The 25237-nt window shown below is 41.5% G+C and overlaps 1 protein-coding gene across 6 annotated transcripts in view; it reads left to right on the forward strand.

Moving 5' to 3' along the window:
* The window catches only part of PTPRJ (protein tyrosine phosphatase receptor type J), a 74805-nt gene that overhangs the window by 30117 nt on the left and 19451 nt on the right, over positions 1-25237 (forward strand). For 4 of the 6 annotated variants that reach the window (XM_064657513.1, XM_064657507.1, XM_064657512.1 and 1 more), the window contains exons 2-7: positions 17754-17772; positions 18814-18981; positions 19723-19977; positions 20532-20798; positions 23648-23911; positions 24498-24764. In XM_064657513.1, coding sequence (XP_064513583.1) covers positions 17754-17772; positions 18814-18981; positions 19723-19977; positions 20532-20798; positions 23648-23911; positions 24498-24764 — 1240 coding nt within the window. The remainder of the gene's footprint in view (positions 1-17753; positions 17773-18813; positions 18982-19722; positions 19978-20531; positions 20799-23647; positions 23912-24497; positions 24765-25237) is intronic. The other 2 variants (XM_064657510.1, XM_064657509.1) reach the window with 2 other exon arrangements.

The following is a 25237-nucleotide window of genomic DNA, read 5'->3' on the forward strand; positions in this document are numbered from 1 at the left end:
AAGCCTTATCGTGTTCTCCACATCCTTGGGGTTTTTAATATTAATAGTTTCCTTTAAGACAGTGGCCCTGAGGTGGGGTGTGGTTTATACTACACACTTGCCAGGCTATTTATATATTTAAAGCCTTGTTCTTGCTAGTGGAGGCAAGAACTGTGGGAAAAAGTGCTAAAACTTGTCAATTTTTTCTTCCCCTATTATTTTAAAGCAGCTCTCTTCCATATGGAGAAACTTTCTGCAAAAACCAGAGGTTTGCTGCTTGTCAGAACATTAATCCAGAATCAATAACAGAAAAGATACCTCAAATAGTGATTATTTTTATTAAACTGTATAATTTTTTCTTTTACATAAATAGTGAACATATATAAAAAATATTCCCCCCTCCCCCTCTTTCTGCAATAGCTGTTCCTGGAGTGGAAATTGGGAAATAAGACTCTTGATACTGACAGGCACTGGGTGTCCTTCCAGTTACAGCCGTGAATGCCTGCAGCTCTCCACCCCAGCCTGGCATGTGCCACGGGCTGGGAACTGTGTGCTGGAAGACATTATCAGACAGGAACTTTTGATTCATTTTTGTGCACACACACACACACACAAAAAAAAAAAAAAAAAGGCAATTTTGGCTCCCATCATATCACTGAGATCTTTCATTGTCTCGATCTTGTTTTTAGAAGTCTTGACGCTGAGTGGTGATTGAAAAAGCTGTGCTACAGGGTGGAGGCTTTCCTCTGCTTCTGCCCAGTCTCTTGTGCCAAGATGCTGCTGATGCACCCACTCAGGATTGGGAAGTGAGGCTGAGGGTCCTGCCAGCTTGGCCAGGTGTCAGAGCAGCAGGTGGGAAAAGCAGTTCACAGAAGCCATCGTATGGGAGAAATGCTGAACTCAGTTCAACCTGAGCAGCTACCCCCCTTTTATATTTAATTATTTGCTTTTCATTGTCATCAGGGGATCTAAATTTGCAGATTGATCATAAAGATGCAAGAGATGTGCACACTTGGGTAAATGGGGCAGCGCTTTTGGCTGATTGCAAGTTGTATCCAAAGCCATAGAGCTGGAAACATCCAGTCTCTTGAGTAATCACTGACAGTATCCCTGCTGGGACATAACTGGGTATAATGCCTCATGAGAGCTGTGTGGGTACTGAAAGAGTAGTTTTGTGTATGAATGGCCACTTTCTAGGTAAGAAACTGCACCTGCAACGCAGCATTTTTTTATCTCCAGTAAAGATAACAATAAAAGGAACTCTTTGGGCCTAATTCAGAGGTCTGGAATGCTGCAGTTACAGCATATATTGGAACACAGATTTCCAAATTATCCCGGGCTGGAGAATTTTGCCTTGCTGTGCGTATGTGGTGTGAGTCAGAGTACTGCATTATGATTTCACTGTTGTCATGTCATAGCATTGTCCTGCCTATAACTTTGATTAATTATATGACTTTTGGGTCTACATTCTCACTATTTTTGCCTATTGACAAAGCTGGGATTAAGAACCCAAAGCTGGGTTTCAGACCTCTCTTTCCCCAGGCTCTTAATTGCAGTGAATGTGTTTTAGATGTCTCTATACAGGCTTGTTGAGTAGCATTTAGTCCCACCCTGAGCAGTAGAAAGTAACAAATATCATTCTTACCATTGTACTCTTACCTGCATTTGGATGAGGGGTATGTACTCCCTGGCCTCTGACAGAGGACTTTAATGCTGTTCCCCAAATTACTGCTATTTAGTGGGATTATGCAGGAAGCTAAACAGAGAGGAGCTGGGTCCAGTTCTGGACCCTCAATTTAGGAAGGATGTTGAGGTGCTGGAGCGTGTCCAAAGAAGAGCAATGAGGCTCGTGAAGGATCTGTAGCACAAGTCCTGTGAGGAGTGGCTGAGGAAGCTGGTGTTGTTTAATCTGAAAGGAGGAGGCTCAAGGGAGACCTTGTTGATCTAAAACTACCTGAAAGGAGGTTGTAGCCAGGTGGGGGTCAGTCTCTTCTCCCAGGCAACCAGCGATAGGACAAGAGGGCACAGTCTTCAGCTGCACCAGGGCAGGTTTAGGGTTGGAATTTAGGAAGAAGTTCTTCACAGAAGGGGTGATTGGGCGTCGGAATGGACTGCCCAGGGAGGTGGTGGAGTCATTGTCCCTAGAGGTGTTTTAAGAAAAGGCTAGAAGTGGCACTTAGTGCCATGGTCTAATTGACAAGGTGGTCATAGGTTGGACTCGGATGATCTCAGAGGTCTTTTTCTACCAGTTGATTCTGCGTGAAAAAGAACAATCCATCCATTTGTACTTTGCTGTCTCTCCACCCTGGCGTGCAAACAAATGCCTTTCCCCTGTGCTTCTTTTAACATTTCTTTATTGTTTTTACATTATTGTCTGCTCCCAGAGGTGTTGGCCTCTAGGTGCTGATAAAATGTGAATGTCCCAGACTCGCCTTAAGTGCATGCAGTTCTGCAGTAATCAGATTTTCTTTTCAGTACAACATAAGAAGAAAACAAAAAAATCTACATCTTTATTTTTGCATTTCGTGGCATAGATGTGGGAAAACAACTTTCCCCCCAGAAAATACTTTCAAAGGGGAAAAATTGTGGCAATTCAACTAAGTGGTGAGGGTGGAGGATGGGAATGGGGAAAGTCTTACGAAGCACAGAAACCCCCAATTTGGCAAGTTAATTTGACTGTTTGGTGTGACCTCATGTTAGAGTGGTTTAGCTTGGGGTTCTTTCTTGCCTGTGTGGTTTGTGTTTAAAACCAAGAGCCACAGGGGAAGGAGTTGAGGTGAAGACAGTGGGAGAGGAGGGCAGCCCATTTTTTTCCCAGTGGTACATCCTTTTGTTGAAGCCCTTTTTCTTCAGTAGGCCTTGAACTCTGGTCTCCCTTATAGCCAGGAATGTGTTTTGAGCTTGGTGGTAATTAAGGGCAACTGGGCACACACAGTGGAGGACAGGTCTGAGCCAGGCTCTTGAAGAGGGAGCAGCGGCCCCACTCTGCGCTTTGCCCTTGCCTCTGTGGGCCAGGCACTGAAGAGATTTCAACCTGAATCTGCTGCGTGCCAGCCGAGTGCTGTAACCATTTGGCTGTTGGGGACTACTTTCACCGTATTGTGGCTGAATATAGTGCTTTGTTGCCTTGGCTTTTATTCCCTGTGCTCAGCATCTGAATGTTTTTGTCATGATCGAAATAGTTCATTTCGATCTCCTGCGTTGGTTTCAATGCAAGTTGGAGGGGGTTGTCCTCGAGTGAACCCTTCTGTAAATTCAGCCCAAATTCATGAATAGCTTAGTCTTCCCTGAAACTATGTTTCTTAATGAATAAATGATTGAGCAAGGGAAAAAAAAAACCCCTTCCATTCAGAAACAGCAATATTAAAATTTGCTAGGCCTGTTTCTTTATTGTTACATAGTCTTTAGGCTTTTTGGGAGCAGTGTGGTTCCAGTTCAGCCAATAAGCAAACCTGATTTCTGCAATCAAAAGGCGGCTTTTATTTTGTTTCGGGTTTTTTTGAGGTTTGTTTTTGGGGTTTTTTTGTTGTTGTTGTTTTTTTTTTTGGTAAGCCTATACTTTTAAAAAGAAAGCTTTGCACCAAGAGCTCTGGTACTGCTGTAGATATGGTAACACAAGATATCTGAGAAGCCACATAAACTCTATCATAATAGAGGAAACTGTTCTGCATTTCAAAGTCATTCAAAGGTGTTCTGTATCTTGGGTGTCTGTTCATTGTTTGAAATGAAGGAGGAAGCTCTGGTGCTTTATTGGGAGGCTGGTTCTGCAGAAGATCGGCTCAGTTGGAAGGTGATGTTTTGGGTCTATTTTTGGGTAGCTGTGCAGATGCTGTTTCTTGGGTGACTGACCCACCATTTACATCCAGCTTTTCTGATGGTTGCTGTAAATACACTCTGCATTCTGTTGGTGGCATTACAGTAAAATTTATACTAATGAAATTAATGAAAGAAACTTCATGGGTTGCATATTATAGGGGCTAAGAATTGATAGATACATGAAATGTTCATATGACATGGGAGAAGTATGTGAAAGAACAATGTAAGAGCTTAAAAGGTTACTGTGATAATATTTGGGGATGGGGGACCTTCATATAGTGTTTGTTGAAATAAGATAAGAGGGATATTAGGAAAACTGGAAATATCTTTCAGGATGCAATTCTAGTTAAATCAGGATAAAAAGTAGAAAGAATAAAATACTATCCCCCTCTTCAGCTGTTTCACTCTACTGTCTCCAGTATGGGCAGTCTCAATGTAGGGTACAAAGGATGTAATTCAGATGAGATAGTTTGGTTAAACTGCAATACAAATGCTTTGAGTGAGTTAACAACACCACAAGTGCAATTTGTTTTCTTTAAATATGAAAGTTAAATTCTTATAAGTCATATCTAACTTGAGTTTTTGAGAAATTGGCTAGGAAATATTCAGTGGCAGATGTTGGATCAAAAAAATCACAGATATTTCCAGAGAGTTTTCCATTTAATTATTTTCTTTTATTGTAGTACTTATACCTTTCAGTGAAGGATTATCCCCGGGCTGACTTCTGTCAGTAAAAAGATAATTCTTTTGGTTTCTTGTGTTCTTGGGTTGTCTCTGCTGGTGTTGCATTCCTGTCACAGGAGTAATAGTGTTTGGATGAATGAAAGTAGGTAACTTCATGGTCTCACATTCCATGATGAAACATGTTTCACTGTGGTTGAAGTACATTCAGCGCAAATGTTGAGGGAGGGAGAGGTTAGGATTGTTTTGTTTGTGGTGCTGTTTTCTTGGGGGGTTTTTTTGGTTGTTGGTTTTTTGTTTGTTTTTTTTTTTTTAAACCACGATCTTGAGACATGAGTGATGCTGTGTCTTCCTTCTTATGTGCAACAATGTCCTGTATGATCAGAGCTCATCTTTTTGGCTGCCTACATCTGAACCCCCTGGGTAACTGTGCAGGAGCACACACTTGCTGGTCTCTCCTCTGTTTTCAAACAAGAAGGAAACCCCTTAGTCATCCAAACACTTTTCTGTTTGTTTGGCTTACTTGTAAGGAATGTGCTTTGTAAGTGTCTTTGGGAGACGGAGCAGGGACTGGGCTTTAAACCCTAGAGTCTGCATTTAAAGTGGGTTCTGAACACAGACTTCACAATATGTAGTTTCTCTTAGAAGCAGCATAGACATAAAAACCCTGGTGCAGGGAAGAACGTGCTGTAACAATGGACTTTAAAAGGTTCTGAGTCATGCAGATGGGGTATATCACTAGAAAAAAAAGTAGAAAATAACTTTATAGAGATGTTCAGTGCTTAGGGGTTGTCTAGACATCTGCCTTCATGCCTTTTGGCATCTGGAGGCTTATGTGTCCAAATACATGGTGTTCCCTTGACAGAAAAAAGTCTGTGGGTACACTTCCATTTTCATAGCTCGAGTCAGGTGATGGATCAGGCATCTTTCTAAACTAGGGCCTTGTCTGCACTAGTGTATTCAAGCTAATGTATTTCTCAGTCCTTTGAAAAGTCTTTTAGCTTTGCACCGGGCAGTCTGGGTGCAGTGAACAGTGGTCTTTAGTTCGACTTGGCTTGGTTTGCCTTTGGTCTCATTTATATGTGTCTTCTCAGCCGAGCCTTTCATCTCAATGAAACTCTTCCTGGTTAGTGTCTGCAAGATGCCTTCTCACTGAGGCTGAAACACAGGGTGGAGGTTCTGCCATGCAGGCAAGGGATCAAACCTTGTGAAGGTGTGGATCAAACTCTGCTAGCACCTCTTGCCTATAAGGCAAGTTGTTCTAAAGTGCTTTTTCTTGTTTGTTTATTTTCTGCAGCTGAACTGCTGCAGTGTAGTTGCTATAAGGAACAATAAAATAGTATCTCTTAGAGATGAGAGGCTGCCACAGCCTGTGAAGGATTCACTACTTTATTCTGGTATGTAATCATTCTTATAAATGTTTAACATTCTATATTCAAACCTGTTCTTCAGGTAGTCACGTTTCTGTCAGCATTATATAACTCTGTGACATTTTGACTACCTCTGTTAGAGACAGAAGAGGTGCAAAGGAATCCAGCTTGTGAATCACTCTTGGTTTAACCCTTGTTGGAAGGTGGAGAAAGAGCCCAAGACCACTAAGAGAGCAGTTCAGGGAAGGTGATGTGAAAGTCTGTAAAACCACATCAATTAAAAGGTACAAGATACCGAGGTTTTAGCAGCTGGAATGCAATTAACTTCCTCTTCATTCTTATCTTCCTCCTCTACCTGTACGTTTCATGCAGGTGAACACCATGTGGCATGTAGCAAAGGTCAATTATTTATGACATCTGATCCAAGGCTTTGATTTCTGACTCAGCACTCTGAGTTGGTATGTAGTTTTTATTGTGCTAATTTTAAAGACCTAAGAAGATCCCACCCAGCAGTGTGGTGCAGAGCGCTTAAGGTTTGCATTTTACATTGCTGCTTTACAGGATTTACTGTTGGCAAGCAGCAGTTTATAGGTGGTTACAAATATGTTATCCCCCTAATCTCAGGGAAATCTGACTATACATGAGCAAATACAGTAAATGGCTTAGCCTTCTGTGACATGCACATAAAATATGATGCAAAGCCTGGAGGACTTAGTTTGATCTTTGTCTTAAAGCTAGTTTAATGTGGCTTTAGTGTTTGAGTGGGAAGATGAAACTTTGCCCCATGTGTGCATGGTAAAAATGCATCACAGTGAACTGAAGGGTTTCTTCTGTAACATTCTCCAAAGCTTTTGCTCCAAACATGCAGACACATTTACATGGGTTTTCTAGTCAAAGCTTTGGGACTTGTCAGCCTTGAACATGCAGATGAGAAACTTCAGAAGCCTATTTTTAGCAGATCAAAGTTTGTGGACTAGGTATGTTTTAATGCAGTACTTGAGCACTATTTTTCATAGCCTTACCTGTTTGTGCAGGGTTTTTGTGGGGGAGAGGGGCATTGGTTTGGTGGATTGGTTTCTTTTGTGTTTGGTGTTTTTAGCAAATAAATAATAGCAGTGAGTGTGCTCTAGCTAGCTGGTTTGGAGTATGTCCTTGTTTCCTCCCTGAATATGATAGAGGTATTACACTTTAGCTATTGCAAAGTATAAAAAATTAAACACTGAACATCAGGCCAGAAAGAAATCTGTCTGATTTGGATATGTTTTACTGCCATTTGTTATTATCTTGGTTGGAAATGCTTTGCTGCTGTTTGTTGTAGGCATTGTTTCATCTTTTAACGTGATATCCATATAAACCTGTACGTGTATGAATCATGAAGTTCTTGTCCTTCAGTGTTTCTCAGGATTTTGCAGTGGTGCAGGAAAACAGTTTATATAGTTTAGGTCAAGGTTAGAAACCTTTCAGAGAAGTACTGATATTTTTTCAGTTTCTGTATTTGTGGTCTGTTGAGGACAGAGGAGCAAAAGAGAATACATCTAATGTTTCAAAGACTTTGAACATATAATCTGGGTGAAATAAAATCAAATCTACTCTTCAGACTTTCAGTTTAAGTCAAAGAATAATTAATTGAAGGAATTAATTGATATGTTGTTGAAGATGCAGCAAAAATGAAGAGGAAGGATGAGGAGTTGTGATTGATTGTCATACCTGGTACTCATCTTTCATCCTGCCATTTTGTATATAAGCATTAAGAGAGGCTGTCTAAAATACATTGAGGATCCTTCCTTTGAATTTCTGTCTCAAATGTGCTTTAAAAATAATTGCACTAAAGGGGTTAATGGTATATAAAGGAAAAAGAGAAATACCAGTGATGCCCTCTCCTGCCCCCAGTCTCTTCTGCAGAGTTGATGCCTGACTTGTATTAGTACTTTTTAATATTTCACTTTTTTTTTTTTTTTTTTGCCACAGTTGAGGCAATAGTTGCTACTACAGACTGCCAAAGTGAGAACCTACCAAAGTGCTTGGAGTATGGTACTGCACTTGTTGCTCCTTTCTGACTTTGCATTAGGGTCAGATGCTGTGGAGGCCTGTGTGACACAACCATTCCTAACAGTGTACCGGTACTTCTAATAAAACTTCAAAGTGCATTTAAAGTATTTTGTCAAGGCAATCTGTTAATCAGAAGACTGCCTGTATAAAATATATATGTATGTGTCTTCAGAAACAGAACATGTATAAAAATTTTCTTTTTAACATTTGTGTACTTAAAATTTGCAAGAACCGTCACCAACTGGAAGTGAATTTCTGATTGAAATAGTTGTTCTTCATCATTAAATTCCCTGGTAGCAGGTATTAATTCAGTGGCAATACAACAAGTTTGGATGAAATTGAGTAAATTTAAAGAATATTTGTCCTTAATTTAATTGTGTTTTTTAAAAGGTTATTTTCAGTAATCTTTTATGAAAACTTTGGGCTTTTCTGTCAAGATCATGCAATGGAAAGAAGTATTTTTTTGTATTCTGATTGTAGTATAGGTAGCAGAAAATCTGTAATTGTATGGAAACAGTGAAAGCTATTGGAAGCCACATCAGTGGTGCTATTGCTCTAAGTGAAGAATGACCAAAATGTTGGGAAAATTGACTCTTAGTTTTGAAAACTTTCTATGTTGTTTTTTTTCAAGGCTAAGCAAACACTGCACATTGATATAATATGTAATTTATTTGAAATGAACATGTTTAAGACTGATAATAATGTAAACATCTTCCTCTTAGATATAAGAGTTTGAAATGAGCTACTAGCTGTTTAATCTGTATCAGAGCTAAGCCAAATATACAGATCAGCAGGAACTCCTTCATGTGTCTTGGAAGGAGAAAGAAGCCATGGATATTATTTTTTTAGAATAAAAAGTTTGCAGCTGGTCAGGCTGCAGTGTCGGTTTGATCTCTGGTTCTGACCCTGCATCATCCAAGCCTTTTTCCTCCATACCCAGTCCTCCCAGATGGCCATGAAGTTGACCTTTTAATAGACATATCTATTGACTGGTAAATGAGAGAGAGCCCATGTTGTTGTCAGTGAATAACTTCTCATGCAGCCTCAGTGTATTCATAGAGGCAAGTCTGGTGATGGGATGATGGCGGAGCCAATTCTCATTCCTGTTTCTATTCAGCTTCTGTTCAAAGGGGAGGAAAAGAGAGACTCTACCAGAGCCCTAGATGAACTTACTGGAGCTGTACAATGAGATCTTTTGTTCCCTTCCAGGAGTACTACTACATGTTTTGAACGCTTGCAGTCCATTTGTCTTTTGCTACAGTTTAAATTCATTAAAGGATTAAATGGGCTGACAGTTGCAGGCAAACCTCAAGGGTATCCCTTCAGCCCCATGTTGCCGTGTGAAAACAGCATATGGGAAAACAGGGTTTAATCAAATTATTTGTGTTTGTGATAATCTGATCCTTGTAGATCAACCAGATCTGTAACTTAGTTCAGAGCTGGAAAAGGTTTAACGTCACATTTTTTGCTATAAGGCAATTTGCATTTGTTTTGGAGAAGTCAATCAGATGCTACTTTGCTTTTAGGTCCCATCAAAAAATGTAGATTCACCACAAACCAGTGCAGGTGAAGATGCGATATGTAGTAAATAAGCACTGTGAAGAAATTTTAAGGTCCAGCCCATAATTTATTGCATGAAATTACTTCCCTCATGACAGGTTTGTGATGCTTGAAGGTGTACTGAGCCAAGCCAGCTCAGTGTGGTGTCATTATCTCCTGCAGTCTGCATCTGAGCTGGTGTTAACACCTGCATCACATTTTACCCTTTAACATGGTCATCCTTAGCGCTGGACTTTCCAGAAAGTCCACTTTTATGGGATTTTAGGCCTATTTCCCTGCTGTTAGTCACTCAGGCTGAAGTTCGATGGTTTTACTGGGGCCTCTAGTGGTCTCAGACTGCATTACCCAACCAGAGCTACTGTTTGGAGATGGGGAGGAAGGATTGCTTTCCTGCCTCCCTTTGGATGGATTTACCGAGCTACGGGGCAGAGGCAGTGCCGTACATAAAACTTATTTGGATTCTAGTGGAGCATTTTACACGGAGTTAGAACTGAATGTGCTGAAGGAGCGTAAATAAATGGTAATAAATGGTAACAGAGCGTGAAGGAGGAGATGAAGGTTAGCCTGAAAGGTCTCTGTTTTGGGCAGTGGTCACAGGCTGGTTTCTCCCAGCTGCACACCTCGTTGCTTTTTAAATTAGGAAGTTTTGCCCCGGTAAGGGCAAAAAGATACTTTACTAAGGAAAGTGTGGAATTAAGGCAGGAAAGAGCAAAGCTGTCATGTACCAATGCCAAGACTGTCACCAAAAAAAAAAAAGGATTTTGTCTCTAACAAGACAGTTTTGAGCTCTATGTGAGCAAGCTTGTAGGCTTTCACAGGCCACAGTTTTCCTGCCATCAGACAGGGTGTTATAGATGAGAAATTTGGTCCTTATTGTCAGTGTAAATAATCTTTCTTGATATTGTCTTTGAGCTTTGGTGTAAGTTTTAAAATCCCTTCATGACTGGTTTTATTTGGAAAACTCTCAAACCAAATCCAGCTCAATGTTATTCTCCTTGTAAAGCATCTTTTAACGCTTCCCTGAGCAAAGACTGTGCAGAGTCCAAAGTGTCTGGCATAGAAAAGTGAAATCTACTTGAGATAAGGGAGAAACTTGAGAGTGCCAATTGCCCTCAGCTAAGCAGATCTGAAATAGGGCTCTGTCAGGCAATGCTGCTCACTGTCGTGACTGTGCTGCAAAGGCCAGGCGGCTGCTGGCGCTGGTGTGCATTTTCCATGGTGTCTGGGTGGCCAACCCTGCTGACTTGGCGACAGTTAGTGTTGTGTCATTGCCACCAGGGTATTTTTTTTCTTTTTTTTTTCTGCCTTTTCTTTTTTTTTTTTTTCATTGAATCCTCCTTCTTCCAGGGTGTGCCTGAGTGATGACTCAGAGTGAAAAAATAGTGCTCTTGAGCTATGTGCAGGAATGTGGCTTGTTCACATAAAATAAAAATTGATGCTTCCTTAGTTTTGGAAGAAGGCAACTGGCAGTGTTAACCTCCTCTTCTAAGAGGAACTTTTGGTTTTTCGATTCAGGCATTGCTCTTGCACATCTGACTGCAGTTCCACCCATGTCAGCATGACATGTAACTTGAGCAGGATAACAATTTGGGGTTTAGTAAGTAGTTGTTTTAAATATTACTCATTGCCATTGTCAAATAAGCAGACTGTTCTCTTTATAAACTCCTTCAGCAGCATCATCTCTGAAAAGACATTACATGTACAACTTACATGGGTACAATGACAATGAGTTATGCAAATTGTTTGAAGTTGTTGAAACATTTCAGCCTTTCTCTGGGATGAAATTTTACTGTTTCCTCAGTTGGAGTGATCCAACTCTACTGTGAGGTGGTTTGCAGCAACTACTGCCTGTAATTAATGAGGACCTGGAATTTTGGGTGAAACAGAACTACTACTGGGTCACATGGGAAAGTTTAATATTAAAGTTTCATCTGGAAGTCATTGGAATTAAGTCTAATGGTTCTTCCTAGGGTCAGTGGTGAGAGAGCTATCAGTTGCAATGCAATTGTGTTTGGTATCTGGGCCTATTGTCAGCCCCATTTCCTATGAAAATCTGTGCTGCTTGGTCTTAGGTATTTCTGTTGCTTCTGTGTTTTATGTGTGCACAGGTAAGTGAATCACTTCCTTGTACCAAACCACAGGAAAACTTACCTGAGAAATCTTTCCTTGAAGGCAGGACTTAGGAAGGAGAAACAAATCTAACAGGTACAGTTCAGATGAGATCCGTTCTATATTTTTCTCTTTATTTTTGATATGTTATCCAGAAAACTCCTGGCTCCTAGGCTACCCATCTGAAAAGCAGATACAGGTAAAACTTGGACAAAAATCAGGAGAGGAGGAAAGAACTTGCTCCATATGTTCTGTCACAAATTTCCATCTGGTATCTCATCTTGGCTTTCCTACAAGGCCTTGTCTTCCGCTGCATTTTTAGTTTACTGGAGGTGCTGTGCAAACCAGAATCTCCTCATCTGTTTTCATAAAAACCAATGGGAAAAATTATATTTGGTCTTTCTTTGGAGAAAAGCTTGCTTCAGGGAAGGCAAAATTTAGAAATGTCAGGGGTAAAATATAAATACATGCAAAGTGGAAATAGTCTTTACCCTTTCACATAACTGCATAATAGCTCAAAATAGCCTGTATGGCTGTTGACTGCTTCAGGGCTTTGCATAGCTTCCTACTGCTAAGAGGGTCCAGCCCCACCCAGTTAATAACAAACACCAGCTCATGTTTCTTTCTTTGAGTTCTGAGTCTCCATCTGGTCCTGTGCAGTATCATTAGCAGAGCTGCTCATTTAGGGTTAAAAGAAGAGAAGACCCCAAACATCTTGCAAAAACTTAGTGGGGTTTTTTACCCCAGGATAACCCACTTACACCAAACATTCTGTGAAATGGTGTTTTATGTGTGGGCTGTGAGTACCTGCCTAAGATACCAGAGGGAAAACAAGTGGAGCTGACACTTGCCGCAGCATATTTTCCATTTTTCATTGGAAGGGAATGCATCATGTTATTGAGATCAACTGGAGTTAATTTGAATCAAAATGGACTATTGTGGATTACAGCTAAAATTAATTTAGCAGAGTAAATACACACTAGAAAGGGGAAAAAAGGAAAACCAACCCCAAACCCTAGCACTGAATCTTCAAGGAAACTGTATCATGTAATTAAATGTTAGCTTCTGACTTGGCCTCCTGTTGATTATTTCCTCCTTCTGGTAGTAAGGACCTGATACAGGAGGGCTAAGTATTCACAAATGCCACTGAAATTGGTAAGTGAACTGTTTAGCAGACCTACAGCACACAGACTCAATCCACCTTGTCTTTTTTTCTTTTCATACAATAAGTACAGGGGAAAGCACTTGCTTTTCTTGGCTTGGCATATCTTTGAGATTTGGAGTCACCACCTCTGAAAGTGTTCAGGAGGTGTCTGGATGTGACACTTGGTTTAAGGGTGAATAGTGGTGCTGGGTTGACAGTCAGACTAGATGATCTTGAAGGTCACTTTCAACCTTGATGATTCTGTGTGAATTTCCCTGCATTTTGCAATTTTATAATGATTTGTGGTTGAAGTTTTCTGCTTAAATGCACAGAAATGCTTTGCAATTGAAGATTTTTGACACTTTATGAAGAAATTAGAAAACAGGGCAATATATTACTCAAGTGTATTTTAGCTCATTTTCCAGTATCGTATCTCTGGCACCCTAGAACCCAGAAATTGCCAAAGTAAGGCTTGTTAGTTGACGTAGGTCATATGGGTTTAAGCACATATTTTTCCCCAGTTCAAGTGATCTCATTTTTCTTGCCCAGTGCTGTAAACCTACAAATGTAATTAATTTGGAAATAATATGGAAATTAATGAGATGAAATAGCCAGGAGATGGATTGCAAGACACAAAAACATTTCATCTTCCAAACCCCATCCTTTCTTATTGTAGGACAACAGTCTTCTGCAAGAAGGTGTCACTCCCTGCTGATTTAGACTTTATGCTCCCAGGGAAGTGGGAAGACGTCCCCAGCTGAAATAGCAGTCAATGCCTTAAAAATCCTAGAAAAATCAGCAAGTGTTGGAAAGCTGTATCAATCTGTGGATGCAATACTTGGGCAATCCCACTTCTGTAACTGTGGAGCTTCCCAGTGGCATTCCGGGGTTTAATTTTCACTTACTTTGTGTGACCTTGAATAAAAGCTTTCTGTGGGAATGCTTTCTGAATAAACTTTATGCTGAGTATGAAATATCAGAGGCGACAGAGGGGTCTGTAAGTGTCCAAGTTATTATGCCTTTGCTGGCTAATGTTTGTTGGCTGAGAGGTGGTGACTGAGCACCAGCAAAGCCAAGCCTGGAATCTTAAAACCATCATGATGGTTGCTGTGTGGTGGCTTGTCCTGAAGCCCATATTTATGAATGTGGGACAACTAATGGTAAGTGAACATAGCAAGGGATAAAAACAGGTGTGAGATCAGGGTTCATGGGGTAGTGATCTTGTTATATTGTGCTGTTGCTTTTGTGAAAGGGTGTTGCGAAGCAATTTGGAGACCCCTGTGATAGCTTGGTGGTATTTTTGTGGAACTCCTCCAAGCTTGAGAGGATGGGTGGATGGAGAAGATAAGATCTGAAGGTACACATTTGAAAGATGATTAGCTTTGAGAGGGGTGTGAATAATTTCCTGACTTTTTTCTTCTGAGTCACAGGGCACACACTGGTAGCACACAAGAAATAGTAAGCAGTAACCTCAAGTGGTGTTCTCGGAAAGGATTTGTGGTTAAGGGGTTTTTTTTTGGCTGGGATTTTTTGGTTTGCTCACTTTGACTGTTTAGCCAGCTTCTTAACCTTGTATTTACATGAACCAAACCACGTTGTTTGTTTTGAAAACTGGAGCACCCCAGGTAGGTGGGCTACTGTGCATAAGGGTTTTCCCCAGTGCAGGAACCCTAACTTCATCAGAGGGTAGTTTGTCAAATATCAGTGGGACTTGGGCTTCTCAGTCACTATTTTTGAAGAAGTTTTCCTGCGACACTTCCTATTTCTCCCTAAGATTACCTTTGAGACTAATAATAATTCCTCAGGCAACCCAGTGTATACCTGAGGAGGATGGAGCTGAACTCTGCACATATTACAGGCAACCAGCTCCTGGTCGATAATAAACTGCACACATAAGGAGCCCAGGACACACCTTGTGCAAGTGCAGGTGAATTCCTCAGCTCCTCTGGAACATGCAGCCTTTGGTCAGGCACTAAGCATTGCTGTGTGACACATGAAAAGATTCATTTACCATCACATTGACAGTGATGACTCTGTGTATACACATCTCTCCTGTTTTTCAGTTGAAATGGTCAGTGTTTAGCATTTTGCTGTGTTTTCTTGGGGAGGGATGTTCCACCCCTACCCGAAGCTCCACAAAAGTTAAGAAATTACCCAGCTGTACATATGAATATTAGATATTTGTAGGTATTTGTGTCATTGAATAAGAAAAGTGGAGATGGCAGGGTTCATGATATATTAGATGCAAACACAAGGAGAAGCAGATGTTCAGTGCAAATATCCTCTGAAATAATAAACAAATGTTTTGTATAAATTCTCATTAAGTTCTTATAAATACTCATGTAAGGCTGAAGAACAGTTTGGTTCATGGCTGGTGTTGGAAAATACAGCATGGAATGACTGAGTCAGGCAGGCTGATGCTTGGGAATGGGATCACTTGTTTCGTGTGGGTTTGGGTTTCAGAAGGAGGCCTGCCTGTCACGTGATTTTTTTTAATTTGATTTTTTTTTTAATTTGGTTTGTGCATAGTCTTCTGGAAAGTCAAAGGAGTATTGTGAGACTGTGTGATGAGCAAGTGGAATGATGGGAAGCTGTTCATTCATCATGTGACAGGAATTTTAGCTTAACTTTCCTTTTGTTGTTTGAGCATCCTTAACAAAACCCAGATGTGACAGTACAACCAAGTTTCTAGCAGCCTGGTCATGATTTGCCATTAGATCAGATAGCCATAAAACAGGAATCAACATGCTCATTGTTTGAGTTGGCAGGGAAGTAATGGGGTGGTAAGGAGGAGGGGTACAGGAGGCTTAGTGATGGCATACCTGTTTCACAGCCATGTGATATCTGTTGCTCAGGAAGGATGCTGTGCCCCTGAATTCAAAATTTGGGTAAAAGGAGATGAGAAAGTTCATCTTCAGGTAGTTTTGCAGAAAGGAAAGTAACTAAAGGGCAGGTAAACAATGTCAGGCTCTTGCTTCTGTGTCTGTAGGGCTGCAGAAATCACTGTTGCTTAGTCCTATGGCATTTCTTGTTGTTTTCATTCTTTTTGCAATTTCCCTTTCTTAGTAAATAATACACCCTTTTGGCTTTGCTTTTAGATTGCCCTACATTTCAGGGAATCTTACCTCTTGCTCCATCATTCAGCAGCTGTTTCCACAGAGCTTAGCACTTCTGCTCTGAATGCTGCATGGCGGTGTTTTCCTGCCTTTCCTTGGGTGAAAGACTACAAAAGGACTCTTGACCCAAGTGCAGACAAATGTTTCCTCACTTCCTAATAGCCTTGCAGTTTGGCTGAGCTCTCAAAAACTCAGAAAGGTTGAGGAGGAGCCTCAAACTTGTACACAGGACATTCCTGTCCTGTATCATGTCTGTTGCAGGCTGAGTTGTCTGTGAGGCTGTGGTAGAAGAGACTAGGAATTAGGTCTTTGATGCCTACAAGTGCTCTTTTGCCTGGGAATTGTGCCCAAACTCTTCTTGGTGCTGCACTGAGGCCATCACAGACTGGAAGGGTGCCTCTCCACTTGGAGTTTGCTTCTGCTGCTCTTCTCCTTACTGTAAAGCTGGAGGGGTGGTTTCTAGTGTTGTTTCTGCTCAACTGGCCTGCCTCATCTTTGTAGAGAGTGTTTTTTGTAGTCTCTCACTGGGAGAACAAGATTTAATGGTGTCTTCTGACTACTTTTTAAGGGTCTGCTTGGGCCCATGAATGTGGCACAAGGAGCTGCTGCTCCTGGAGCTACTTGTGGCACCAGCAACATGTGAGCTGAGGGGGGGGTGAATGATTTAGGATTCAAGCATTGTATCAGATTGTTGTGGTATAGCTTCTTATTTTGAGTTAGGTTGTGGAATTGCACAAACAGCTAAGGAATTAAGAAAATGGTGGAAGAGAAAATGAGTTTCAAGTGCTTTAGATGAAAGATTCCTTCTGCCTGCCCCCACCATGGTGCCAAAACCAGACCCAGAAACCTCCCATGCTTACAGGTCTCCCTGGCACAAGGCACTGTGACCTGTGGATCTCCAGCACCACACTGGGAACCTGCTGGTGCTTGGAACGCTTACCTCTGCATGCTTGTTTTTGCCTTGTCATGTGTAGCTTTTCAAGTTGTATTTAATCCTTGATACAATTACTGCAGTAATGTGTTTGTTATGTGACAAAAGTGGCTGCTGCAGTCAGCTGGCATCAGCTGGCTACTGGAGCCCCAGGAAATCACAGTTTTCCTCTCAAGCACCTGCAGACCTCAGTCTGGGGCTTTTATTTCACTCCTTTAAGGAGCATTTTGTGGTGCCCCTGGAGGGACACAAAGTTGACAATTTATGGGCTAGTTTGCACACCAACAGGAAGGGAAATGGCTATTCTGAAGTAAAAGTATGAAGTTGAAAGACTAAAAATCATCCTTGGAGCAAATTCTGGTGTGATGGTCAGTATTACTAGCAGAGTAGTTTTAGACTGCAGTTGAGTGGCAAGAGTGGATATGTGCACATATATAAACTAGATTTCAGGGTATGTACTAAGTGTTTTCAACTTTGACTACACTGAGTTTGCATTCTCTGAAGCAAAGTACTCTTTTGTGAGAAGTAATGAAGTTTATACAGCAATACGATGAAAGGAAAAGTCTTATTAATAAAAAAGACCTAATTGACATCTGTCATTTTTTGTGGGGTGGTGTCAAAGATGCTAACTAAAGCATCTTTTGACTAAGATATTATAGGTTTGGTTTTTAAATTGTTATGTGCAAAATAACTAGCTTATGTTATTCAAACTTTTTTTGTGTGTGTGACAAAATAAAGTAGTTTTTGAAAAACTGGAAATAAATTTCACCAGCATGTTTAGATTTTTTTCTCTAATAGTTTGGTATATTTTTGGTGTTGTTTTTATGTAGATTTTTTTGTATTTTTAGGTAATTCTTTTGCAGATTGAACAGTTTAGACTTTTTAAAATTGATTTCTCTCCCCCCCGCCCCCATGTTAATTAAACCAGTCCTTTTTTTCCGTTTGAACTTCTGGTATTTTTTAAGTTTTAATTTCTATTATTTATTTTTGTTTTCCAGGTCAGATGTACAATTGACTGTAAGTATAATTCTGTGGCTTGCTTTTATTTTTTTATATAAGTCTCATTATCTTAATTTCTTTTAAGAAAGATCAGACATTATCAGCAAATTATTAAAAAAAACCAACCAAACTTCCTGAAGAAGTGTTTAGAAATGGTAGTTAAAAATGTAGACTCAATTATTTTAGTGACTCTAATTCCTGCAATGCATTTAAGGATGTTTAAAGATATAGATATATAAATACTTTTCAGTTTGCTTTTCAGTTTGTAAAGAGTTCTGGTAAAATCAAGTACAGGTATAGAAGAAAGATGGGAAAATAAACTTGAAGGCAACACAAAACAATCAAACCCCGAAACAAAAAGCCACCCAAAGTGATGCTTTTAATAATTTTCTGAAGTGAGTCTAGAACTGCTGTACTGGCCAAGATGACAAGTTTTCAAATGGCAGAAATTTCTGAAAGTATATGCAGATAAGTTCTATGTTAATATTGAACGTCAGACTTATATGAGTTAGCTTTAAATTTTAGGGTCTGAATCAACTGTCTTCACACTTTGGGGCTGTGCCACATCAATATAAACTTTCTTGCTGTAGATACATAATGTCTGTTCCTTACTTGTGGGAACCCACTGTGGGACTATGAGAACTTTTTTCCTCATGTGCTGAGGAGAAGAGGGAAAATTGCTATGCCAGGTTAAACAAGCTTCTGATAACAAAAGAAAAAACACACTTAGTCAGAATGTGGCTGCAAGTTTCTTTAACTCCGTTCAAGCAAAACTGCACTGAAAAGAGCAAATCATGATAGCTTTCATCCGAACTCTGTGTAGCGTCAGTGAGTGATTGAAATAATGTGGTGATCCCTTGATATAAATCAAATAATCTCACAGAAGTTGAGAGGTAAAACCAGGAAATGCACAGTGAAATTTTTGTAGAACAAATTGAGAGAAAGGAAATGACTGCAGATCTGTGCATGATGTCTCTAAAAACAATATCTATCTACTTCTGCAAACGGGAAGCCCAGAAGTTTTGCAAAGACGCTTATTGTTTGGTGTTCTTCTTTCAGGCACTGAGGATTGCAGCTCAAAAAATGTAGCTGCAGAACAAGGAACCAGTAGTAATGATAATTTATCAGTAAACTCTGCAAGTGGAAACAAAACACATGGAGGTGGAAGATCGATCAGGGCTGTGTCACCATCCGATGGGACAATAAGTGACGGAAGCAACGTAACACGTACGTGGTTTGAAATGTGGCTGGGATGTGAATCTTCAGGGTGTTTTGTATTTTTATATTGTATTAGCATTTTAACACTCTGAACTGTAGTCCAGAGTGCAAAGAGCATTGCAGGGGCATGAATCGAACTGCTTTACTGGAATAGAGAACTAGCCAAAGAAATCTGTCTGCACAGCTGACTAGGAGTGCAGTTTCATGCTGTGATTGGCTCATGGCCTTGAAATAGTTCTATTCATGTTAGACTTAGGACCCCTTCCCTGCTTACTATGGCTTTTTAGGTTACAGCTTCAACAGTCGAAGCTCACTATGACGTATAGATTTGAAATGCATGAGTAACAGGGTTACAGCATGCTGTGTCATGTATCTAGAGGAGAGGTGTATGAATCTTGTTGCTAGAAAGGCTTCTCTCTTCGGGGTAGCCAGTTTAGGAAAAAATGACAGCAGATTGTGTGTTCTAGTCTTTCTCAGCACCATGCATAAAGTTCACAGCTGAGGCAGCACAGTAATCACTACAGCACCTAGATAGTTCTACTCCATGAGATGAAGAGAAATTTGAGGAATTAGAGTAGTTTGGAGAGCTAACCAGGTGTGCCTTGCAGTATGGAAGGATGACTTGATTATTTTCCCAGGCTGATCAGTGTTTTACAGAGACCAGGGTAGGGCAGGGAGAAGAGTGCTTTATGTGTTTGTCAACAAATATTCTTGTGGGTTAACAGACTTTTTTGTTTGTTTGTTTCACAGTGCCCAGCCCAGTTTATGATCTCAAGGCAAAATATGTTGGTATGACTTCTGTCATCTTAACGTGGTTAGTGAACGGCACTGCTTCGAACACCTACAGGATAGAGTATAGAAATGATACCTTTACAAAAAGCCTGATGACCAGTGAGACCGAAATAGAAATTACTGAGTTGATCCCTGGGACAATGTACAATTTCATCGTATTTGCATTAGGAGATGGTAGTGAGACAGAAGGAGTGCCCTTAAGGGTGTATACAAGTAAGTCACAGTTACTTGAAGCCCTGTTTCCAGTGGTCTGTACTTTTCTGTGCAGGTCAGGGCTCTACCTACCTATGTGAGGATTGAAATTCAATACTGTTGTGTGTGTATTTTAGTCCTGGACGACTAAAATACATCTGGGCAATATACAAAGAATGGGATGTTAGGGTACAGCAGAAACATAGCCCTGATGGTTTTGTTTGTTTGTTTTAAATTATCATGATTCCCCTCCATCCTGGTTTCTTCCCTGCTCACCTTTCTGGATTCCCAGGGGAAGCTGTGGGAGTTCTGACACAGTGATGTCCTACACTTCTGCTTTGAGGTGTCAAAGGGAAATGAATGCCACTCAGAATGACTTGTCTTCAGTTCTCTCTTAGCTGCCCACTGGTGCAGCAGGCTCCAGCAGTGCCTGGCAATGTTGTTGGGTTCCTCCTGCACTCTGAACCATGAGTGGTGGGAAGGGAACGAAGTACTGATGTGCCTGTGTTTCTTCTGTCCGTGCCTGTGAGCAGCTGTTCTTGCAGGCTGACAGATTGTTGTCTTGCCTTTCACAGAGCCCAGCCCAGTTCTTGATCTCAAGGCAGAATATGTTGGTGTGACTTCTGTCAACTTAACATGGGAGGTGAATGACACTGCTTCCAACTCCTACACGTACAGGATAGAGGCTACAGAAGATATGACTGTTAAGAACGTGACATCCACTGACCACAAAGCAGAAATTACTGGATTAATTCCTGGGACAATGTACAGCTTCACTGTATTTGCAGTAGTGGCTGGTAATGAGACGGAAGGAGAAGGAAGATCCATAGACCTGTATACAAGTAAGTCACAGTTTCTTGCAGCCTTGTTCTGCTGGACAGCTCAAAGCTCTGCCTAACTGCTTGAGGGCTAAAATATAAAGATGTTTTATATATATATTTGTATATATATATGATGTCTTATTCATGGAACCTAATCTGGGATGTCCACTAAGCATGGGGTCTTGAAGTGTGGACGAAGTACATCCTTGCTTTTAAAAAGCACAACCAGGCAACCGTAATTCACCTTCCTTCCTCTCCATCTTTATGTCCTCCTATCTCTTAATGTGGGATATAACTTCTTGTCACAAGTACTCTGTGAGACAACTTGGAAAGATGCCCTTCTGGACTTGCTGTTTGTGAATAGAGAAGGACTGATGGGAGATGTGATGGTAGGTGGCTGACTTGGCTACAGTGGTCATTAAACGATCGAGTTTCAAATTTTCAGTGTAATGAGAAAAAAGAGACAGCAGAGTTGCTACCCTGGACTCCAGGAGAGCAAAGTTTAAGCTATTCAGAGTGCTACTTAGCAGCCTACCCTGAGGATCTGCTTTTGAGGGCTTAGGAATTCATCAGTGCTGTTCAGTTTTTAAGAACAGCCTTTTAGAAGCACATGAGCAGGCAATTTCATTGTGTCAGAAGTCAAACAAGTGGGGCAGAAAACAAGCTTTGAACAGGGAACTCCTCATGGAGCTCAAGAGGAAGAAGAAATCCTGTGAGCTTTGGGAAGTGAGGTCAGGCTTCTCAGAATTACAGAGCTGTGGTTCATATATGCGGGGAGAAGACACGAAGGGCCAGAGCTCAACTACAGTTGAAGCTGCCCAGTGCTGTTTCAGATAACAAGAAAGGCTTTTTAAAACATGTTTATAGCAAGAGGAATTTCTAAAGAAAACATAGGACTGATACTTATTGAAGATGGTCACCTGCCTAATAGGAATGAAGAAAAAGCAGAGGCATTCCATGTGTATTTTGCCTCAGTCTTTAGTAATACTGATAGACACTGGGCTGCCTGGTCCCCGGAGTTGGAGAACCACAGTGGCTTTCAATTTGTGGATGTTGAAACTGTGAAAAAAACATATCAGCTGAATGTTCACAAGTCCATGGAATCTGATAGGATTCATCCCAGAGTACAGAAGGATTTAGCTGATGTTATGGCAGGACTCCTCTCCATCAGCTACTGAGGGTCTTGGGAGCCTGGGGAGGTCTCTACTGACTGGACACTAGCCAGTGTTATTCCTAGTTACAAGAAGGGTGTGAGGAAAGACCCAGGAACCTGCAGACCTGTTAGACAAACCTCAGTTCCTGGAAAAATTATGGAGCAGATTATACTGGGTGCTACTAAAAGGTGTTTAAAGGACAACACAGTCATGAGGTACTGTCGACACGGGTTCACGAAGTCCCATCTAACTGACTTGATCTAGTTCTATGATAACATCACCCACCCAGTGGGTGAAGGGAAGGTAGTGGATGTAGTTTTTCTGTAGGTTTTTGGTACTGCCCGTCACAGCATCCTTCTGGATGAGTTGTCCAGCTGTGGGATGAGGGATTTCATGGTGTGCTGCATGAAGAAGTGGCTGAAGGGCAGAGCTCACTAGGTACTAGTGAATGGAATCGTGTCTGACTGGTGACCAGTGCTATTCCTCAGGGCTCAATCCTCGAGCCGCTCAATTTATTTATCAATGATATGGATGCAGGAGTTGAATGCACCATTAGCAAGTTAGCTGATGATACCAAACTGGGAGGTGCTGTTGACTCCTGAGGGACAGGAAGCCTTGGAGAGAGATCTAGGTAGATTGGAGCATTGGGCAATGATTAGTGGGAGGAAATGTAACAAGACCAAATGCCACATTTTGCAGCTGTGACAGAGTAATACTGAACAGAAGTGTAAATTAGGGGAGGGGTGGGTAGCTGGAGAGCAGCTCTGCAGAAAGGGATCGGGGGAAGCTGGTTGACAGAAGCTCAGTAGCAGTCAGCAGTGTGTGCCCTGGCAGCCGGGAGGGAAAACCCCCTCCCGGGGTGCATCAAATGTGGTAGAATCAGCCCATCAAAATAAGTAATTATCCTGCTGTGTTCAGTGTTGGTGCAGCCTCACCCTGTGTACTGGGTGCAGTTTTGTGGGCCAAACACAAGGATATAAAGGTCCTTGAATGCCTGCAGAGGAGGGCAGCAAAGCTGGTGAAAGGGCTGGAAGTCATGTCCTGAGAGGAGCCGAGGGCTAGGCTGAGGGGTGACCTCATTGCTCTCCTCAACTTCCTGAGGAAGGGAAGTGGAGAGAGAGAGATGCTGACCTCTATTCCTTGGTATCCAGTGGTAGGATATGTGGGAATAGTTCAGAGCTGCCTCAGGGGAGGTTTAGGCTTGATATTAGGAAGCATTTCTTTACTGAGGGTTGTCAAACACTGGAATAGGCTTCCTAGAGAGGTGGTCAATGCCCCAAGCCCATCTATGTTTGAGACATTTGCACAGTACTCTTAATAATATGCTTTACCTTTTGGTGAGGCCTGAAGTGGTCAGGCAGTTGGACTAGATGATAGTTACAGGACCCTTCCAACTAGAATATTCCAGTCTACTCTATTATTTTCTTATCCATTTCTCTGTATTCCCCAGGGAAGCCTTGGGAGTTCTGTGCTTATGTTTTGGAGTGTCAAAGGGAAATGAATGCCACTCAAAATGACTTGTCTTCAGTTTTCTCTTAGCAGCCCACTGGTGCAGCAGGCTCCAGCAGTGCCTGGTGATGTTGTTGGGCTGCTCCTGCACTGTGAACCATGAGTGGTGGGAAGGGAATGAAGTACTGATGTGCCTGTGTTTCTTCTGTCCGTGCCTGTGAGCAGCTGTTCTTGCAGGCTGACAGATTGTTGTCTTGCCTTTCACAGAGCCCAGCCCAGTTCTTGATCTCAAGACAGAGTATGTTGGTGTGACTTCTGTCAACTTGACGTGGGAGGTGAATGACAATGCTTCCAACTCCTACACGTACAGGATAGAGGTCACAGAAGATATGACTGTTAGGAACGTGACATCCAGTGGCCCCAAAGCAGAAATTACTGATTTAATTCCTGGGACAATGTACAGCTTCACTGTATTTGCAGTAGTGGCTGATGAGACGGAAGGAGAAGGAAGGTCCATAGACCTGTATACAAGTAAGTCACAGCTTCTTGCAGCCCTCTTCTTAGTTATCTGTATTTTGCTGTGCAGCACATGGCTCTGCCCACCTGCCTGAGGGTCAAAATTTAATACAAATCTTACCTGGGTTGAATACTAAGAAGAAAGGTTAATGTGTAGAGGAAACATAATCCTGATTTATTTATTTATTTGTTTCCTTATTTAAATGCCAAAATCCCTGTTACCCCCCCACCCTGAAACAAAAAATCTGCCACGACAACAACTGAACCAAAAACCAACCAACTAGAACAAAATCCCCTGTATTGCCAAGCATACACATGCCATTCCTGTTCATCTTTTGGATTCTCAAGGGAAGCCCTGGGAACTGAGGCTCAGTGGTGACCTGTGCTTCTGCTTTGGAATGTCAAAGGGAGATGAATGCCTCTCAGAATGACTTGTCTTCGGTTCTCTCTTAGCTGCCCACTGGTGCAGCAGCCTCCAGGAGTGTCTGGTGATACTGTTGGGCTCCTCCTGCACTTTGAACTATGAGTGGTGGGAAGGGAGTAAAGTACTGGTGAGCAGCTGTTCTTGCAGGCTGACAGATTGTTGTCTTGCCTTTCACAGAGCCCAGCCCAGTTCTTGATCTCAAGGCAGAATATGTTGGTGTGACTTCTGTCAACTTAACATGGGAGGTGAATGACAATGCTTCCCACTCCTACACGTACAGGATAGAGGTTGCAGAAGATATGACTGTTAGGAATGTGACATCCAGTGGCCTCAAAGCAGAAATTACTGATTTAATTCCTGGGACAATGTACAACTTCACTGTATTTGCAGTAGTGGCTGATAATGAGACGGAAGGAGAAGGAAGATCCATAGACCTGTATACAAGTAAGGAAATGGTGCCTCTCGGTTGCAAGTAAACATGGCATTTGTACCAAATTGCTCTGCTTTCTTATGTTTGCATTTTCGTTTTATTTCTTGGTTGGGACATTGTTTTGCTCCAGGTGCCTGTGTGTGTGAATGCCAAGTGGTCTTTGGTTAAAGGGGAAAGACCTGAGATTGTCTGTCTTTGCTTGCTTGTGTTGCCTGTAAATCAGCTGTTTCACCAGCATTGCTGCTCAAGACTATGTAGAGATCTGGCTGTTACAACAGTGTGACTTCTTTTAGATGCTTGAGGGCCAAATAGACCCCTTAAAATGCTTCTGGGAGCAGGTTATCACAGCTTTACCAAAAGATGTGGTATGCAGGGATGTGGTGGCCAGAGTCACAGAGGCTTTTTGTTCTTGAAGATTGTTTTGAGCTCTTTGCAAAGTCTGTGGCCTGAGGTTCCTGAGGGCTGTGACTGTCCCATTGCTTATGAT

The sequence above is a fragment of the Pseudopipra pipra genome, chromosome 6 (genome assembly GCF_036250125.1).
Source record: "Pseudopipra pipra isolate bDixPip1 chromosome 6, bDixPip1.hap1, whole genome shotgun sequence".
NCBI lineage: Eukaryota > Metazoa > Chordata > Aves > Passeriformes > Pipridae > Pseudopipra > Pseudopipra pipra.